General features: G+C 42.5%; 1 protein-coding gene across 1 annotated transcript; it reads left to right on the top strand.

Annotated features, from left to right (window-relative positions):
- The first annotated feature begins 795 nt into the window (after window positions 1–795).
- On the top strand, window positions 796–17,748 carry LOC121896144 (histone-lysine N-methyltransferase SUV39H1-like). Its single transcript, XM_042409843.1, has 6 exons — window positions 796–901; window positions 1,721–1,866; window positions 6,156–6,815; window positions 10,905–11,051; window positions 13,427–13,556; window positions 14,768–17,748. The coding sequence occupies exons 1-6, from the start codon at window positions 883–885 to the stop codon at window positions 14,899–14,901; spliced, it is 1,236 nt and encodes a 411-aa protein (XP_042265777.1). The 5' UTR covers window positions 796–882; the 3' UTR covers window positions 14,902–17,748.
- Window positions 17,749–19,536: the final 1,788 nt, after the last annotated feature.

Raw genomic sequence — 19,536 nt, forward strand, 5'->3', positions numbered from 1 at the left:
GGTCTGTGGTTGTAATGTCTGTCTGTCAGGAGCTAGGGGCCCATCCAACAATTAAAATGAAACATTGAGTGATAAATTTGTTTTGTCAGTAAGAACAGAAAACAACAAATCGAGCTGAATTTGTGTTTATTGCCCAAAATTTTTTTTTAAAAAAGGAAAAAACAACTTCTTTCTGGTTTCTGCCAGTGTTGTTGTATTGAAGAAACAGTTAAAATGTACCTTGGTCATGGTGGACTTTAAGTGAAAGGAATAATATGACAATGTAAAAATACTCCATAAGAAGTAAAAGTCCTGCATTCAAATCCTACATGAAAGCAGTCAAGTGTTGTTGTAAAAGTCTTGAATTTTATTTATTTTATCATTAGTCATTTTATTGTTAATTGAGGATGGAGTCTACAATAAACTGCCTGCCTTCCTGGAGTTTTCAGTCTCCTCTTTGACCTCAGCATTTCACCTTTTCATTCATTCATTCATTGGCCAACATCTAACACAAGGATGACTGTTGTTTTCACCTGTGGGAACAAAGTTTTCATTTTTTTAATCTTCCGCAGGTCTGATGGTTTTGTAGATGCGATGGAAACCCAAACGGACCTGTCTAGTTTAGTTCCATAGATTATTTTCTGGAGCTTTTTGTTGTTAAATGGTAAAATGTTTCGCTCCACAACAAACAGCAGGCGGACTGTCCTGTACACAGACTCCCTAACTTGACTGAGAATTCAAAGGCTTCGTGTTGACTTCCTACCCAAACCCCACGTGACTACCTGCACCAATGAGAGGTCAGACAGATGACGCTCATCCAATCAGCAGCCGCTAAAGTCTACTCTGCTGCAGGATCCTTCCCACCAATGTAGTTTCTGCTATTTTGGCGGCTGTGCGGAAAACATGGCGGAAATTTTAAAAGGTAACTCATGAAGGACGATAATTGATTTTATATTCCATTGTACAGTTATCCACTCTTGTTGTGTGGTTTAGTGTAAATGTAAACCCTTTAAAGACACGGAACGTGCACTCTTTCCTCATTGAGTTGACGTGACGTTGTGCGTTAACCTAACGTTGTATCACGGAGACTCTGGGAAGTTAGTGGTCTAACGTTACAGTGCTCGTGCAGCTCAATGCGGCCTCTGTCTCAGCGTATGAACTCAGAGTTACCGTCATTAAGTTCAGAAATGTGTTATTTATTTTAGGAACCATAAACTGAAGAGTTTGTTGTGCTATTTGTGCAGTTTGCGTTGTGTGAGCAGTCTGCTGCGGTTTAGCGGGCAAAACTACTCTGCAAGCTTCACGCGCCATGCCGCGCCACGTAAATGTCCCTAATGGCATTAAATGTGTTTCCTGATTAATGTTTGGTGTTTCCATGATGAGTATGTGTCTAATCCCATACAACCGCTATCAGGACAACTTGTCAGTCACCTTCTTTTAAAACATAATGCAAAGTAACGCGCTGTGTCACTGTCGTCCTCCGCCGCCGTGTTTGGCGGTAGAAAGCGAAAGAGTTATCAAATAAAAAGTAGATTTTATTGAGATAAAAAGCTCCACATGGCGGTACATGTATGCCGTATTTACCCATGCATCCAGACAGTTTCAGTACCTATTGAAATAGCGGTATGTTGCTTTGCACTTTGAGCAGTGAGCCGTGGCGGTTTGTGTCGGCTGACTTTTGAAGGGAGTTTGGTGAAGCGTCAGTTCATGTAACAGTAGTTAAAGGGAGATGCTGTGTCAGATTGCAGTGTGCCCTGTAAGCTGTCCTGGGATGATCTTGAAGCCCTGTGTCGCAGAGAGAGGCTGCATTGTAAACAGCTGGGGGTCAGCAGAGCCAACGTCAACGAGTACGAGGTGGAGTTCCTCTGTGACTACAAGAAGACCAAGGTGAGGTTTCACTATTATAACACGACTGTTAACTGACAGCTCGCTTCAGACTGTTACAGAGTGCGTCACATGGCCATCACACTGCACAGCCATGCAACAGTTTAGTGCCAAATCCTCGTTATTACAGCAAGTAAAACAATCAGCATCATAAATGACAAAGAGTCAAAAATATCCGACACTGATTACAAATTGAAAAGCAGAAGTTTTGCTTTGATTATTGCAAAACCTTTATATTAGATTCCAACACATTAAACAAGTGTTTTTCTAAATTAAAAAAAAAAAAAATTCTCATTTTGACATGTAGTGTCAGACATCTATTAAAGATCAATCTAGATATAACACAAGTATTATTGTACCAGAAGTCTCGGTGAGGCCTGACGGTGATGATGCTGGAGTGTGACCGACATGTTTGACGCAGTCTGTACTATGTTTGAAATGACATGTTATTGTTATAGTAAAAGAAAATGTAATTAACATCATCAGCCAGACAGGTTTTAAAAGATCAAACACAACAGATACTATCTATATACTACACCTCCTGAACCAGGAAGTCTTGATCCTGAACGTCACAGTGTGACAGTTTGATGTCACATCCAGGCTGGGGGAGGTGTGACTGGTCTGACTGGAAACCAGAGCATGGATGTGACTGTACACAGACAGACACTGTTATGACCACAGTGGCAATTCAAAAAAAAAACCAGAGTATGTTTGTTTGAAATACTGATGTGATACTGTTTCTGTAACACAATCATTTAATATTGTTCCACATAATCAGGTCGAGTGATCAATGAATTAATTAATGAATATACTGGTGAGATATTCAGTGATATCAGTCCCTTTAATATTTCTGGTTTAATCAGACCGTTCTTATATTTGCCATTTTGAGTGCATAAGTGCGTTCACACTGACAAGTCTGGCAAATGCAGGGCACTATGAGTCCCCGGATGGTGGACTCATAACGCTGGACACTCGTCACCCTCAGTGGTCACCATCATGGCTGCGTAGCAGAAGGGGAGAGACCATCGACCAAGATTTTAAAACTAAAAGCTGTTGGAAGCTTCGCTGTAGGATTGTTAATGTGTCACTTTATTAAGCTTTAAAGTAAATAGATGACCAATATGTGTTCAGTTTATCCAAATAAATCTGTTGTGACGTTTTCGGAGATGTGAGGAGCCGCTGGCCCGGTGAGACCAGCCAGCGGGAGAAAATGATCTGATGAACTGACCTGTGGGTATTTACTGCGGGCTCTAATGTCTTCGTAGCATTTTGATATGATGTAATTCCTTTTGGGAGACAAATGTTGGTCTCACAGATGAAATCTAACGATTGTAGCATCAGTTTGTCTGTTTCTGGAAGTTCATTTTCTTCATAGACAACGTTACAACTCACAGTTTGAGCACCGCTACGGCTCGAATCAACATGAAACTCTCCTGTTAAATCATCTGTACAAAAGATGAACAACTGTGTTCATTAATAAAATGTTGAAGGTACAAGACTGTGGACCTAAAACTTTCAGGGTAGATTTGAACTATGACTCCTAAAGTACATTGCAGTAAGAAACAACCAGTTAACGAGCTTAAAATGAATTCACGTGTGCTGCGAGCGTGAGCTAAAGAGTGAATCTGTTCACTTTCAATTTACAACTTCAGCGACAAAGAACTTTGAATTAATTTCTCTCCGATTCGCGTCCAGGGCTTCTTCTCCATAGCAACGGCAGCCGAGGCTCCTGGGTGTTGTTGTTTTCTATGCTGTCTGCTAAAATCACAGATAAAATGTGATCTCTCAGAAACTAAGTGTGAATAATGTAAACTGGTGGTCAGAATATAAATCTGTAGGACTGTTAGATTATCCAGGAGAGCCTCGAGTTTCTATGTTCACTAACATTCAGGTGATTGTTGATTACAGAACGGGCCCAGAGCCAGTGACCCCTCTCACATCACAATCGTCAGACACAAAGAAATGATCCAAGTTGATTTAGGAGAAGCAGATGTTGTTTTTTTTTAATTCTTTGCCTGCTTTACCCACAACTCCACCACCAACAGGGAGGTCAGAGGTCTGGGTGTGTTTTTGGGGGGATTGTTGGATGTTACAGGACACAGTGAACTCAGCAGCCACACATTTCTCTGTTTTCTATTTCTCTGTTTAGCATCTTCAGGTTAGGCTAACCCATTGTTGCTAACTTTGGAGCTAACACCCGTCACTTTTCCAGAACTTAGGAGAATAACAGACGTGACTTTTCTTGGTCTTGAGAAGCTGCAGCGTTTATTAACTGACACACTGACAACTTCCTGCTGCTCCGCTCGCATTCACCGTCATCCACGGTCACTTCTCTGTCGCTCGCTCTTTCTCTCTCGACATTGCGTAATATGTTTGCATAGCGGGTGGGAGAGAGAGAAGCAGTGATTGAGCGAGCTAGAGAGAGATTTGGTGTGAATACGGCCTTACTGCTGACCTTCTCCTCTGCTCTGCTCACATTCACCGTCACTTTTCTGACGCTCGCTCACTCGCCGGTACTGCCTTATTCCTTAAAAGGAGTTTCCATGGCAACGACACAGACGTCGTCTCATGTTTCGAAACAGCGCTGCTCAGAGGCTCCCAAATGTTACTGATTTCTGAATGAATGGATATTTGGTGTTATTTTTGTCATTTAAAAACATATTTTTTGTACTGTTACTGGGGAAACACTGTTATCAGATTTCACACAGACTTAATACGACTTTCCTCATGTAGAACACCTGGAAACAGACGCTGAGGTGGAGAATTGGTGGCATTTCACTTTGAGTTATAAACTTAACCACACATGCTGCTGTAGTATCAACTCTCCTATAGTTCCTGTTGCTCAGTGCAGATTAATTTGTGCTTCATCTTGAGGTTTTTCTAAAGGAAACTGAACTGATGAACATGTCCGGGGTAGAAACTCTCAACAGGCACACAGAGATAAGTTCAGATAAGACTGGGTGAGGCTTCACCCTAACAGACTGTCTGACAGGCAGAGCTGCAACTGTTTGGAGCACAATAACAACACAATAACAACACAACAACACATAAAATGACTTAAATAGAATTCATTAGAGGATCAAACAAGTACAAGTAGTTTGTATCAGTGTAATATTCTTTAATATTAAGGCTGACGTGCAGGAACACGTCAGACATGATAAAAGATGTATGTATGTTTCCTCTACCTTTGCCTCCCCGCCAACAGGACCCCCCCCGCCCCTCTTGAAAGCAACCAATAAAAACAAATATAACTGATACTTGCAGGATAGCGGGAGTGCGTTTCAGCTCGTTGGAGAGAAATACACCGATACCAATAACTGCTTAACTGTACGCTGCTATGACAACACTGTTGACGCCAGGTATGCGTGACACGGCCGCCTCGCGACTAGAGACGCCCCTCAACACTGCAACAGTTTCTAAAAGTTTAAGAAGCTGCAGTATTTTTATGGTCGTCTTGCAGGCGGCCTCCGCTCTCTGTCCTCTGTCGCTGGTTTTTGACTGACATCAGCAGGAATATTAATTAGTTATTGACGTTTCCAGTGAGAGATTACTGAGTTTATATTGTGACTCTGCTGTCGTAAACGTTACTGTTGTTGCTCTACACAGAACACCAGAGCTGACATCACATGACAGAAGTTACTGCTACCAGTCAGCAGGTGAGCGAACCGCTAAACGGTGGCGTTTACCTGCAGCCCAGCTGTCAGTTTAACATGATGTGCATTAAAACCGCCGTAGATTTCACAAACACGCTACCAAGAATCAAATCTGTGCGCTAAGTGGTGAGCTGGCGACGTCATGATGCTCGACGTTTAACGTTAAAAACAAAGAGTTTGGTCTCCTGATGTGAACCGTGCAGATAGTTTGCTCTGCTGTGAGCTCATGTTTACCTGACGTCCTCGTCTTAGGGTCATTGTCTCCAGCAGATTTAAGATGTAATACGAGGTACTGGCTGGTCGGTGCTGTTACCCGTTAGCTTCCTGCTAGCAGACTGCGCTCCGTCAAGGAGCTGGACTGATTCGTTGTGCGCTGTGGCTCAATACCAACTATCTCTGTAGAGTCAGACTGTGGAGACATTTTAATCGTTCACGATCTAACATCATCAGATCACACACCCCTAATAGTCGTAGTATCAATAAAACCCTAACGATAGGGCGCCCATCCCTACCTACAACACTAGTAGTTTCTGGGGGTCTGGGGGTCCACCCCCCCTGAAAGAAGTCCTAGGGGAAACACTGTAAGGGATCAGAAAGAATCCAATCTTCAGCTCAAATTGAAGTTGTTGTGTGTTTCAGGAGGAGGAATTCTACCTGGTCAAATGGAGGGGCTTCCCAGAGTCAGACAACACCTGGGAACCCAGGAGGAACCTCAAATGCCCCAAACTGATGAAGCAGTTCCACATGGATCTGGAAAAGGAGCTGAGGCGCCACAAGAGACGCAGCATCCCTAAAAAGCTGGACAAGGAAGTGTCGTTCTTCCTGATTCAGAAAGCCAAACTCCGTCTGAGTCTGCAGCGCTGGGAGGCCCATTTAAACTACACTCGCAACCACCCCGGTCGCATCTTTGTCCAGAACGACGTGGACCTTGAGGGCCCACCGAAAAACTTCACCTACATCAACAATTACAAAGTGGGCCAGGGCATCGTATTAGACGAGATGGCTGTGGGTTGTGAGTGTAAGAACTGTTTTGAGGAGCCAGTGAACGGCTGCTGCCCCGGGGCCTCTCTGCACCGCATGGCCTACAACGACCGGGGCCAGGTCCGGATCCGACCGGGACAGCCCATATATGAGTGTAACTCCCAGTGCAGCTGTGACCCTGACTGTCCCAACAGAGTGGTGCAGAAAGGCATCCAGTTCGACCTGTGCATCTTTAAGACAGAGAACGGCCGGGGATGGGGCGTCCGCACGCTGCAGCATATCAAGAAGAACACATTCGTCATGGAGTACGTGGGCGAGGTAAGACCGGCCGGCACTAGTTAGACCTCGACCAGTACCGGGCTTTTGGGACTGATATGATACTAGACATTATGGAATCGATATATCAGCAGATAATCTGATACATATACAGAATATAAACAAACATTTCTTTGTGATGATCCCTCAGATGTGGTGACAAAGATATGTACTGGAGACATATTACAGTTTAACTGTAAACTTTATTGTATAAAATGACCTCAGGGCACTGAAACAGTAAACTTCACTGAGAATTAATAATTATAAATAACTATGAATAAAAATCACACAACACATGTAAAAACATGTACATATATTACATTTGAATTAAGCAAAAGGATCAAATATACATAAAATACTGACTTTACAACTTTAAACAACTGAAAGTATCACGGTGCATATCAGACGACGTTGACGTCTGACGACGCTGATACTGATATCTGTGATCAGCTGATATCGGCCGATAATATCGGCTGACCGATATATCGATCGGGCTCTAGTACAAATCATCAAAGTCATCAAATGTTTGATAAATTCATTCATTCATACAGGTTGATACCAAGCCCTTAACTGAAAGTACACCACCAGTTTTCAGTGATGTAATAAACCACCATGGAGAACAGCAGCGACGCAGACTGACTGACTGTTTCTGCTCCGAGCTCTGACGCCTTCGGCTCCGCTGTTAAATGCGTCTCTGTGTCTCTGCGTCTCCTCCTCTACCGTCCAGTTGACTCTCCAGCTGGCGGCGCCGACAGCAGCAGGTGTTGTAGAAGTTTCCCCTCCGCGTGAACGTGCACACGCTACAAGCTACTCCTGATCTCCGCTTCAGTTTAAATATGTTAACTGAAAACAGTCGTATTATCTTCAGCTGACCGCAGGATAAATGAATGATGAAAGAATAGTAAAGCGGGAGGGAGATCGTTTCATTTCACTTAGTTTTGTTTTGCAAGTTTCATGAAATTCAAATCTCCTCTCAAGCTTTATTAAACAATTCAAGATGGACACAAACAAAATGTCTTTGCTGACATATCTGGATCCTATTGGTCACTCGTGGCAACAGAGGAGAGACTTTGTTGTTAGTTTTCTACCAAAATCTGACTCATGATGTCACTCAGTTGGTGTATCCGGCAGGAGAGACGCTCCGCGGTGCGTTTTATAACTGAACTGAAACCAGGATGTAAACTTTTTATTTCTGACGTTTTCACATCACAAACGATGAACAACCGCATTAAAACATGAGACTCCTGTAGCTGTTATATCAGGTATCACAGACGATAATCAGTCCAGTCTGTTCTCTCTCAGGCTGCATCACTGACAGACTTATTCTACTGTTGAAGTCTTAATGACCATCGCCAGCTCCGCTCACTGCAGCTGTCAGCCTCGTCGGGACGTTAACAATGTTGAGTACGAGCTTTAAGGCTCAATCATCCTGCTGATGGAGATAACATGTTCATTAAATCTACCACTGAAGTGATTATTGATTAATCTGATAGTCAAATGACAAAACACGGATCTGCAACTATTCTGTTCAGTCATTTCAGAGCAAAAATGTTGATTCCAGCTTCTGAAATGAGAGAAATATTATTTTAATATTAAAAGTGATGTAATCTGCACAGACAGCTGTTTACTGTTCATGATGAAGGCCTGCGAGGGCGCTGATGTCAGAATGTATCGACGGTGTCGACATTGATTGATCAGTCTGTCTGTGAGCTCACCTGTTTCACTGCAGACAGACAGGAAGGCTGCACAATCAAAGAAATCAGTCAATCAATATATTGATTCATGCATCATCATCATCATCATCATCATCACGTATTTATAAATGCTAACGCTGCATTTACTGGTTCAGTAAATTTGTGCCGTCAATCAGCTGGTGAAGCAGTTTGTGCGGCTGACAGAGACGCTGAACACAGGTCGGATATCATCATCATCATCATCATCATCATCATCATCATCATCATCATCATCACTGCATGATGTTGATGATCTTTCCTCCTCTTCCTCACTCAACAGAAGAAGAGGAGAGTGTTATATCCTGACCTGCGTTCAGCTTCTCTGTGAAATTCTTTTGAAAATTCGTGTTTCTGTCACAAATTTGTTTCGCCGTCAGTTTGAACAGTTTTGATGCGAAGTGTTCATCATGTCGTTTCTTCATCATGTCCCCGGAGTGTAAAGGCCTTCACAGTAAATTAAACATTACTGTTGAGGACTTTTGCTTGGACAAAAAGACATTTGATGATGTCAACTTGAGCTCTAGGAACATTTTTAATAATAATAATTCTTAGTTGCAGCTCTTATCAATCTAATTATATTATCTATTTTGTTGATCATGACTGATATGACGTGGAGCCTTATCATCTTACTTTGATCTTCCTGTTTTAGCAAACAAAAAAGTGTTTTAATGAATGAATATGTGAAATAGATATTAGTCATAATTCACAATTGTCTGTATTGTTCAATACAAATAATCAGAGTCTTGTGAATGGTTCATTTCATGAGATAGTGTTTCAGCTGAAATGGATGTTTTGTTTGAAGTTAGATGATGTCGTGTAGGGAGATCAATGATAAATCACTTGCTGTTAATAATTTAACCGACTAACATATTAACTGATAATACAGAGGATGAGGGACGAGCAGTGTAACTGTCAGGAAATGCTCTGTAGATTAGCTGCAGTATGCGGTTGCACCACCAGGTGGAGCCTTGTTCATCAGGTGGTTACAGGAGTGTTTGGTTCAGCGACGCACAAACTGTAAAACAAACAAGGAAGAAAAAAGTCACAGTGTTCCTCGATCTGCTCGCTGTCGCGTTGATGAAAACAAACATAAAGTTGTGAAAATTCCACGGAGTCGATGTTTGGCTGATGTCCAGTTTAGCTATCTGAGGCTAATGCTAACGCTAAACTAGCATCTTGAACAGAAGCAGCTGTTCGCTTAATGCAGGCTGAGAGCTGAGTGTCGGACGGCAGAGAGCAGCGCTACGATGCTAACATCCAGGACTAGCAGGACGCTAATCACACGTTTCCAACCACATCAACACGTTAGTGATGAACTATATAAACGACACTCTGCTCTGAGTGTAAATGCGTTTTAGTGGTGGCAGTAAGTTGGAGCGACAGTATTCCAACAGCTGGACTAACGTTAGCTACAGCGAACACACATCACTCCACCATGTAGATCAGGACTGACAGTTATTTCATATAAAACCAGTCAGACTGAAGTCTGTCTTTGGGTAATCTGTTTAACATTTATATGATAATGTTACGGCTTATTTACTATCGAAGGTTCCAGCAATTTTGATTAAATGTATGAATTGATTTTATTTATTTACTTGTTCGATATGTTGAACCGATCTGTATGAAGAGTCCTGGTTGTTCCAAACTTCTTCCCTTTAAGTATTATGGAGGCGGCTGAGCGGAGCTGAACCTTCAATACAGCAGAAATGTTTGTAGTCTTCATCAGATATGTACCTGGACTCAACCCCGTCTCTGAGCTCTGCGGACACTTCCTTCCACGTCATGGTTTTTGCTCTGATATGTATCGTCAGCTGTGAGACGTGTATAGCAGGTGTTTTCCTTTCCAAATCTGCCCAATCAATTGGATTTAACACAGATGGACACCAGTCAAGGTGTAGAAACATCTCAAAGATGATCATTTATATTATTATTGTTATAGTAAATGTGATATTTCAGTTTTCTAAAATCCTGTTGTTTGCGTCGTCGTTATGGGGTAGTTGAGTGTAGATTGATGAGGGAAAAATGAATTTAAATGATTTTAGTAAAAGGCTGCAACATAACAGAATGTGAAACAAGTGAAGGAGACTGAATACACTTTAAATGATGAGATTAATACTAGAAATACCCTTTTAATATAATTTGATCCAATATGTTCAACAAGAAGTGAACCCAGTGACTTAAAGTAAGTTTTAAAGGATTAATTCTACTTTTCTAGTCACTTAACGTCCATGTTTGGGTTTAATAACACTGATACTGTTACTACACATCAGGTTTCAGTTGTTGTGTTGAATCCAAAATGACAAAATATGAAAATATATGAACATTTTCAGTACTTTCCTGTTTGAACTGTTTCCTTCAGATCATCACGACAGATGAAGCAGAGAGGCGGGGCCACGTCTACGACCGCCAAGGCTCCACGTACCTGTTTGATCTGGACTATGTGGAGGACGTGTACACAGTGGATGCAGCACATCAAGGCAACATCTCTCACTTTGTCAACCACAGTGTGAGTGTCGAGAACTGTGTAGAGACCTGCAGGAGGTTGAAGGGTCACAGCGCTGTGTCCCGACACCGGGGCCGTGTTCGAAACCACAGACTAACGTACTATTCATACTAAGTATGATGTCACATTGAGTATTTAGTACGTTCCAACTGCATAGTTTGTGGATTTTGTGTATGTGAGAAATACCCGGATGTATTCTACATTATCAAGAATTTCTGAGTATGTGGCGTGAGCTTACTGGACGTACTCAACTGCCCCACAATGCATTGCGTCTCTTCAGACCACGAAACGGAGGAGATGAGCCAGGCTAGAAGCTGGTGTAGTTTTGGCTGTAGGACTGTTAATATGCCACTTTATTAAGTTTTAATATTTTTTCAGGAGAGAAAGTAACCATTTAGATTCACAATATGGGGTCAAGTTATCCAAATAACGCCTGGTTGTAAATCTGCTGCAACATTTTCGGAGATGTGAGCCGCCGCTGGCCGGGACCAGCCGCTCATCTCAGCTGCTAGCAGCCCGACTCCTGAGATGATCTGACGGTCAACGTCCGTCGTCATCTTGGGGAGAACATGATCCATGAACTGATCGTTGCAGCTCTTTGTTACATGATATAAATCCTTCTGGAAGATAAATGTTGGTCTCACAGATGAAATCTAACGATCGTAGCTGCCACATTAGTTTATCTGAATGTAAAGTGAAACAGAACAAAAAACAAACAAGCAAAACAAACTCTCCGGGGAAAGAGAATTAATCTTTTAGCTTGTGAAATAATATTTTTAGACAGTTCTGATGGAGCTCAGGGAATTATCAGGAGGACGGCTGCTTGTATGAACCTGGGCTGTGTAATAGATCACAGAACATTAATTAATATTAGATCCTGACCGAACCTGTCGGTGTGTCTGGATATTTAAATAATCAATGAAGTTACACCGATGTGCCTCTGCGGGGGGGGGGGGGGGGGGGTCGCTGCAGGTATTAAATGAACTCAAACACTTTTGTGGGGGGGTAATAGTCGGTAACCCCGGACCCCCACCTGAAATCATGTTCCCGCGGTTACGTATCTGACTGTACTGAGACAAAATAATCTCAACTCAAAGCTCCACTAACAAGAGAGCTGCAGTAAATGATGTTATTCAGTCTGTAATGTAACTGGAATAAAAATCCAAACTGTTATGTAGCTTAATAAAATAAAACAAAATGTAATATAGACTGATCTGTTCATTTTATTAATTTATATTTATTGAAATGTGGTGACAGTCTGTAGAGCCGTAGAGGCAGCGCTGCTGTTCTGTCCAGTAAAAACACGAAGCTTTACTTTACATTCAAACTAATGTTGCAGCTGCAACTGTTAGATTTCATCTGTGAGACCAACATTTATCTTCCAAAAGGATTTATATCATATATCTAAATGCTGCGGAGACATTAGAGCCAGCGGTGAATCACCAGAGAGCTGCACAGATCAGTTCATGGATCATGTTCTTCCCGGGATGACGACGCAGGAGTCGGGCTGCGAGCAGCTGAGATGACGGGCTGGTCCCGACCAGCGGCTCCTCACATCTCCGAAAACTGACCACACTTTGTTAATCTATATGGTTACTTTCTCGCCTGAAAAAATATTAAAAATGAATAAAATGACATATTAGCTACAACGAAAATTACAACAGCTTTTAACCTTCTTTAAAATCTCCGCTATTGCTGCCGGTTGGTGTGAAATGCATTCTGGGATATTTGGCTGCACACTTCAGTGTAAACAGTCTGCTAGTGAAGGCATACTTAATCGTTCATTCAGTACGCAGTATGCAGCACATACTGTTTGAGAATGTAGGAGGCAGTATGTTAGGATGTGATTTCAAACACACCCCAGAACTTGTCATCAACACCAGTTCTGGAGGAGCCCAGTTCCCCTGCAGGAAACATAACGTAACCACAGTCCCGGGTTCTGCTTTAGTTCCTGCTGTTGATCATGACTGGCCGGACAGATGTGATGTCACCATCACAACTAATGTTTTCTGATATGAGATAAAATAATCTGCAAATCTTGTTTGTTATAGTCATAACTGATAATGTTTTACTGCTGCCTCTGTCTGGAGCAGGACAACCGATACCGTTAACGACAATAAAGCTTCTCATTTAACGCAGGTCTACAAGAAGTAACCACTGAATACACACAACGTTTAGTTTACTAAGAGATGGCCGATATGCAAAGAGAATCGATACTGGATCATTCAGATAAAAATCATGATTGATGGGAAGATTGTTTATTTTTAATAATCTAGCTGTCTGTACATCTGTAGAGTAAATGTGCAGTGATCATGACGCAGTTTATTGAGTCAGACTGGTTCAACAGTTCCTCACACCTGGTTTTGCTCTTTTGGCAGTGTAACCCCAACCTGCAGGTATTCAACGTGTTCATCGACAACATTGACGAGAGGCTCCCGAGAATCGCTTTGTTTTCAACACGAGCCATCCAGGTGGGAGAGGAGCTCACCTTCGACTACAAGATGCAAAGTAAGTGACGTCTGACTCAGCAGATTTAAACCAGGACGTCCACAGATCCTTCAAAAAGTCTTAAAAGGTTTTAAACTAGGTTTTTAAGATTTAAGGCCAGAAAATGTCTTAAACAGTATCAGTTTTAACTATGAAAGATCTTTGGAGATGATGTCTAGACTCACGGAAAATCCTGCTGAACTGCAGGAATAATGTTTTGCATTTAAACATCTGTTGGTCTTTGACGACGGCGTCCTTCATTCTTTTCCAGATTCTCAGCCCTGAAATTTAGATATTTTTCTTTCTTTTTTTTCAGGTTTGGGGTGAATTCATGATTTAATCGATGTGTGTTTGCAGATGATTTTAAGTTGCAGGTCTTTGGTTGTGTTTTAGAACAATGTGAGAATTGAGCCCTTTTGTTGTAACGTCTGTCATCAGGTCAGGAAACATCTGTAGTTTCATCCCAAGAACCTCCATCAAGCCTTTCTCTGTCTAATCCACATATCTCTGCTTCCTCACAGACCTGGTTCCATTGTGGTCACCGGTTTATCAACAAGTCTTTCTTGGCGGCATGATGATCAAAATATCAGTTGATTCTCAGTTAACTTTGCCAATCAAAAAGATTTGATTGTTTTCTACATGTAAGCTGTCAGTCTTTAGTCTTCTACTGATGTGTGACTGTAAGCTAAGTCCAGTGAAAACCACCAGACTGGTTTCACTGGTCTCTAGAGGGCTGTGGTTCTGAATCTGGGTAAATCTGCTAAATGCAGAACTACTTGAAGTGGATGCTTCGGTTTTTCTAGATCTGAGCAACCTTTAAGTCCTTCAGCAACAGTCCACTGCTGGATCCCTCAGTGTCCTGAACTGTGTTTGGCTGCTTCCACACAATCTAAACGGGTGTTTGGAGCTGCAGAGACATGAACCACACAGAACCACAGTGGGCCACACAGGCTGCTGGACTGGACACATCAACACAGCTAGACTCTTTCTGGAGTTTGTCCTGGTGGCCGCTGGCTGCTACCGAAGCCTTCTGTCTATGTTTTACATCTACATATATATCGTACCGCTGCTCTTTGTTCATATGAATCTTTACTGATGAAGGTCTGAGGACCGAGGCGTTGTTAGTTTACTCTGCAGGGTCAATAGTCAGCTGAACGTTTAGAGGTGTGCAGGTCAAACTGAGAATATGAGATGAAAAATAACTCACCAACCTGACTTTTGTTTGTTTCCAGTTGATCCAGTCGACACAGAAAGCACCAAAATGGACTCCAGTTTCAGTTTAGCGGGACTCCCCAGCTCTCCGAAGAAGAGGATTCGAGTGGAGTGCCGGTGTGGATCAGACTCGTGTAGAAAATACCTGTTCTGACACGGTACCGCTGGTAACAGAACAGTCATCCGGGGAAAGATGTGGAAAATTGTACAGATTTTTATACAAATGTTTCTTTTTCCTGACTTCATGAAAGCTGAAGTCCAACATGTGAACATGACAAACTGCAACCTAACATACTCCGACAGAGTGCAGAGCCTCTTGGTTTCCCATCAACTGAACACTGCATCAGTGCTTTAAGATATCTTTCTCCGTCCCATTTTAAATTTCAGGATAGATGATAGAAGAGTGATCTAGCGTGTATATTAGCCCGTCCATACGGAGTGCAGCACATGAATGAACGGCCGTTTACTTCTTCATTGAACCTTTACTGTCGCTGGTTATTTGCCCGAGACTTTTCCTGACATGTGGGTGATAATTGCAGTTTACTACAACTTGGGTCTTTGGTGTGTTTTGACTTGTCAGAGCGCTGTAGTGATGTCACTGCGGGTGGGAGACGATGTAATAAACTGGAAACTTATAACAACTGCACTGTGTTAATAATCTACATGAATCCAGGAGGCCACGTACGGATTAAACCAGGTAAACTAAATGTACAAGGTAGATATTCAGTGACGGTGTTCAGTGTGAGTTTGGTCTGATCCGCCTGGTGGACGACGAGATGGATTCAGCTGCTGTCAGGTCCGTTATAAACTGTCATGAACTTTTTAAAAGTATTATTGGAGTCGTATTTTACATGTTGTGGCTACTCTGAGGAACAGATCATTATGTCGACGCCTGAGTGACAGAACGTGGACACTGATGGAAGAGTAATTCTCCAACAAATGATCACACAGTTGTCATGAAAGGTTTTGGGCAAACAGTCGGCACATTCGTAGAAAAATAATAGAGATGAAAAGAAACTGTGTCAGTGAGCAGGCTTCCACTCTGGCCGTGTTCAGACCAAACCAGACGCTGCGGCGCACATCTGCAGGGGGGGTGAGGTTGTTTATTTGTAATCACTGTGAACCAATCAGAAAATAACGTTTTATTCCTCTCATTCGACTCTCTCTCTCTCTCTCTCTCTCTCGTCTTTTTCCGTTAAATGACAGTAAAGTCTAACTTTACTTTTAAAGTTATCAAACAAAAGGAAACGTCCTCCCCTCGTTCTCATGGCAGCTCTGATCAGTCTGATCGCTGGCTGTGATGTTGGGTTGCGTTTTTCATTCTAGATCAGTTTTCTCGCCACAGGCCTCTGCAGCCCTGCAGCCCCAACGCACAACCCCCCCCCCTCAGTCATCTGAATGGGGGCAGTGCTCTGAGTCAGCGGGGGAGCCAACGCAGAAGGCTCAGCAAAACAATGCAGGGTTGTCCCATTAAACCCCCCCCCACCCCCCCTCTCCAAAACAGACAAGCTGACGTTGACGCCCTCCTCACGCAGCGATTGGCCAGCTGTGTGGCGGTGAGGGAGGAGTCAGGAGTCAGTCTTCTCTCTCAAGCCTTATCATTCATAATGCAACTATTTATGTCACTCTTCATGTGAACAGCCGAGTGCAACACTATGACTGCTGGTGTCCCCCCCCGCCCCCCGCCCCCCTTTGAGTGAAGCTGTTTCTATAAACAGGGACAACACATCCTAACAACCAGTTCTGAACAACCATCAATGGACTCGAACCGTCTGAGAGCAAATATGATTCTGTTTCTCTCTAAACTGAGATTTTCTATGTTTTGTTGTTTATCGTTTGTATTTATTTGGACTTGAATTATAAAACACTAAAAAAAAGTAAACAAAAATAATAAATTGAGATTCTGTAGTTGTGAGGTTCATAGTGCTTTTATTTCTTTTACCTTCAGTCTCGTCACTCGTGTGGTCGTTGAGGTCTTAATATGAATCAGAACCGGTTTTTAAGATGTGTTGTCCAGAGTCCACACTGGACGCCATCACACCTTACTGCCTCCCTGATCTCTCTACATCAACTCTTGGTCTTCCTGTGTCCTCGTAGTCCTGACGACACTCTGAGTCTCTCCTCCAACAGTCATTGTGTGGCATTCACTTGATCACATGGAGAGTGAAGTCTGTGAAGTGGACAGGTTGTCACTTTCTATTTGAAAGTTACAAAACTGGATACAGCCCCCGCCCCACCACCACCACTCCAACCACAATCTGCCGTCAGAAGGGTTTCAGATGATCTGACAGGCACTTCAGGTCTTTAGTCTTCAAACACCTCTGACTTGTCAGTGTTGAGCTGTGACCGCCTTTCCACTCCTAATCAACATGTCATGCAGATCTACCAGAGATGTGGTTTCCATGCAGTCAGCTTGCACCTACAGACAAACTGCTGTGAGGAAGTGACTCGCTGGGTGTGTCTGTGTGCTCGGTGCTCCCGTTACCAGCCACAGAGCTGGAGGATCATCCGCACATTACAAAATATAGTTTTCTGGACATGTTTCATACCTGGATACTACTTCAGTGTCATTGTGGGGGAAACTCTGTTTGGGTTAAAGGCTCAGTTCACCCAGATTACAACAAAAAAACTATTTCCCACTTACTTTCTACCAAAGAAATGGTTCCCATGAAAACTGACTCAACTTCTCAAGACTCAACTGATAAAACTCAAACTATCTGCATGGCCCAACACCAAGAGGGTAAGTGGATCTTTTTAGTTGTGATTATGGTGAACTGGCCCTTTAATGGTGATGTGAGTTGAGGGGGATCTATAATTACAATGTCTATCTACTTTGGGTCGCTCTAGTGATTGTATACAGTCTGTATTTTGTGGTCAAATAGCTGATTGTTTTACAGTGTGTATATTTAAATGTTTTAGTTATTAATGCTTGTTTTTTATCAGTGTGATTTTCTTATAGGTGAAGAACAAAAACAATGTAAATAAATGGTTATAAAGATAACAGGCTACCTTTTTTCATTGTTGGAGTTTGTTTTGCTAAATTTTACAAGAAAGTGTTGAGTGTCTTGTAGTCCTCACTCTCAGAGTATGAAACCCTCTGGACCACTAGATGGTGCTTTAGACCAGATGTAGCTTCACAGACACATTGAACAGGAAATGTTTGAGTTTCACTTCCTCCTGTTGTATCAACCAACACAGTGCAGCGCATGGTACACCCCGCATCCATCTGCTCATTATCAGGACAAATACATGAAACGAGTGATGGGAAAAATGTAAAAGTTTAGTCTTCAGGGAGGACTGGTCCTTCATACTGGCTGCACTGGTGAAACAAGTAGACAAAATCATGTAACTACAACTAAAGCATCACCAACACTGCTAAATCTGGGTCATGAGTTCCTCCTATTGTTACGTCCCCAGTCGAAGGGAAACCGCTCTTCCCAGTCCCAACAACCGTCAAAGGTCACTGTAGCGGTTTATTTTACAGAGTTGAGCCCAAAACAACAAACTAAAGTAAACTAAACCCTGAAAAAAGGGCTTCTCACTCCTACTAACTCTGACTGCTACTTACATTTGTGCAAATATTTACAACGTACAAGGATCTACCGTCTAACAGAGACGAACAGACCTGGCTGTACCGATCACATACATGTGACTAACACACACACTAAAGTTAGCAGGACGGGCGCCACCGTTGGAAATGGGAGAGAGAGAGAGAGAGAGAGTGGGGGGAGGGAGCCGGCATCAGCTGGAGTTTAAATCATCTGCCCCAGCCAATCAGCCATCAGCTATCCCGGCACCCGGGCCAATCAGGGAGCAGCACCTGCACGCAGTCAGAGTACACACTAGAGGGGTGAGAGAGAGAGAGAGAGAGAGAGAGAGAGGTTATTGTAGAAGCAGAAACACAATAATGACTGAGGGTCATAACACTGTTGTGATGTCACATATCACGCTTGTATGTACACAAGTTAGATTGAGATTTGAGGTGAAACTTTATTCAGCAGATGAACTGAAAACAAACATCCAACGAAGGAACAAGAAGCAAAACATTTCTGAGTGAAGCCGATGTCGAGTCCTGTTCTCTGGTAAAGGATCTGATGCAGCAGCACGTTGAGGATCCTTCTTGCATAATATCTTCACATAATTATGAAATTATCCTGATTTATCCTGTAGTGATGTCATGTTTACTGCCAGAGTAAACAATACGGGAAGTGTTTAGATTTGATCTCCTGGTTTGAAGAACATGTTCCTTCATGTTTGATGTCTTTTAACTTTGATAGATGAACACTGTTGTGTAGAATGAACTAACAGTAATAAAACATCTTAACAGTAAAATAATCAGAGACCTCAGACTAAACTGATGAAAACGAGGTCTCGTTTCTTATCCTCTTAGACCTGAACGCAGCGTTTGATACAGTCGGCCATGATATCCTAATCAATCATCTGGAGAAGTGGGTCGGTCTTTCTGTCTGTGTGTTAAACTGATTCAAAACATCAAAGGGAGAAAGTTTTATGTCAGCCTTGGAGATCTCGTGTCTGAGGAACATGACAACTGCCTTGGTCTTGATGTTGTCTAAGATTCAAGTCCCACATTAATAAGGTGACAAAAATATAATTTTTCCACTTTAGAAACAAGTAGAACGACCTTTTATAAACCAAAAAGATGCTGAAAAACTAATTCATGCCTTCATTTCTGGCCTCCCCCCAAAAAACACTTCAGCTCAGTCAAAACTCTGCAGCTCGGCTATTAACCAGAACCACAGAACCACTTCCTGTAACATTTAGAATTGAC

This window comes from Thunnus maccoyii, chromosome 4, assembly GCF_910596095.1.
Source record: "Thunnus maccoyii chromosome 4, fThuMac1.1, whole genome shotgun sequence".
Taxonomy (NCBI): domain Eukaryota; kingdom Metazoa; phylum Chordata; class Actinopteri; order Scombriformes; family Scombridae; genus Thunnus; species Thunnus maccoyii.

Excerpts from the sequence above, each read along its gene's own strand:
- LOC121896144 (XM_042409843.1), top strand. Across the intron at positions 1,867-6,155 it reads GTGACTACAAGAAGACCAAG|GAGGAGGAATTCTACCTGGT; the intron begins GTGAGGTTTCAC and ends TGTGTGTTTCAG. Across the intron at positions 6,816-10,904 it reads TCATGGAGTACGTGGGCGAG|ATCATCACGACAGATGAAGC; the intron begins GTAAGACCGGCC and ends TGTTTCCTTCAG.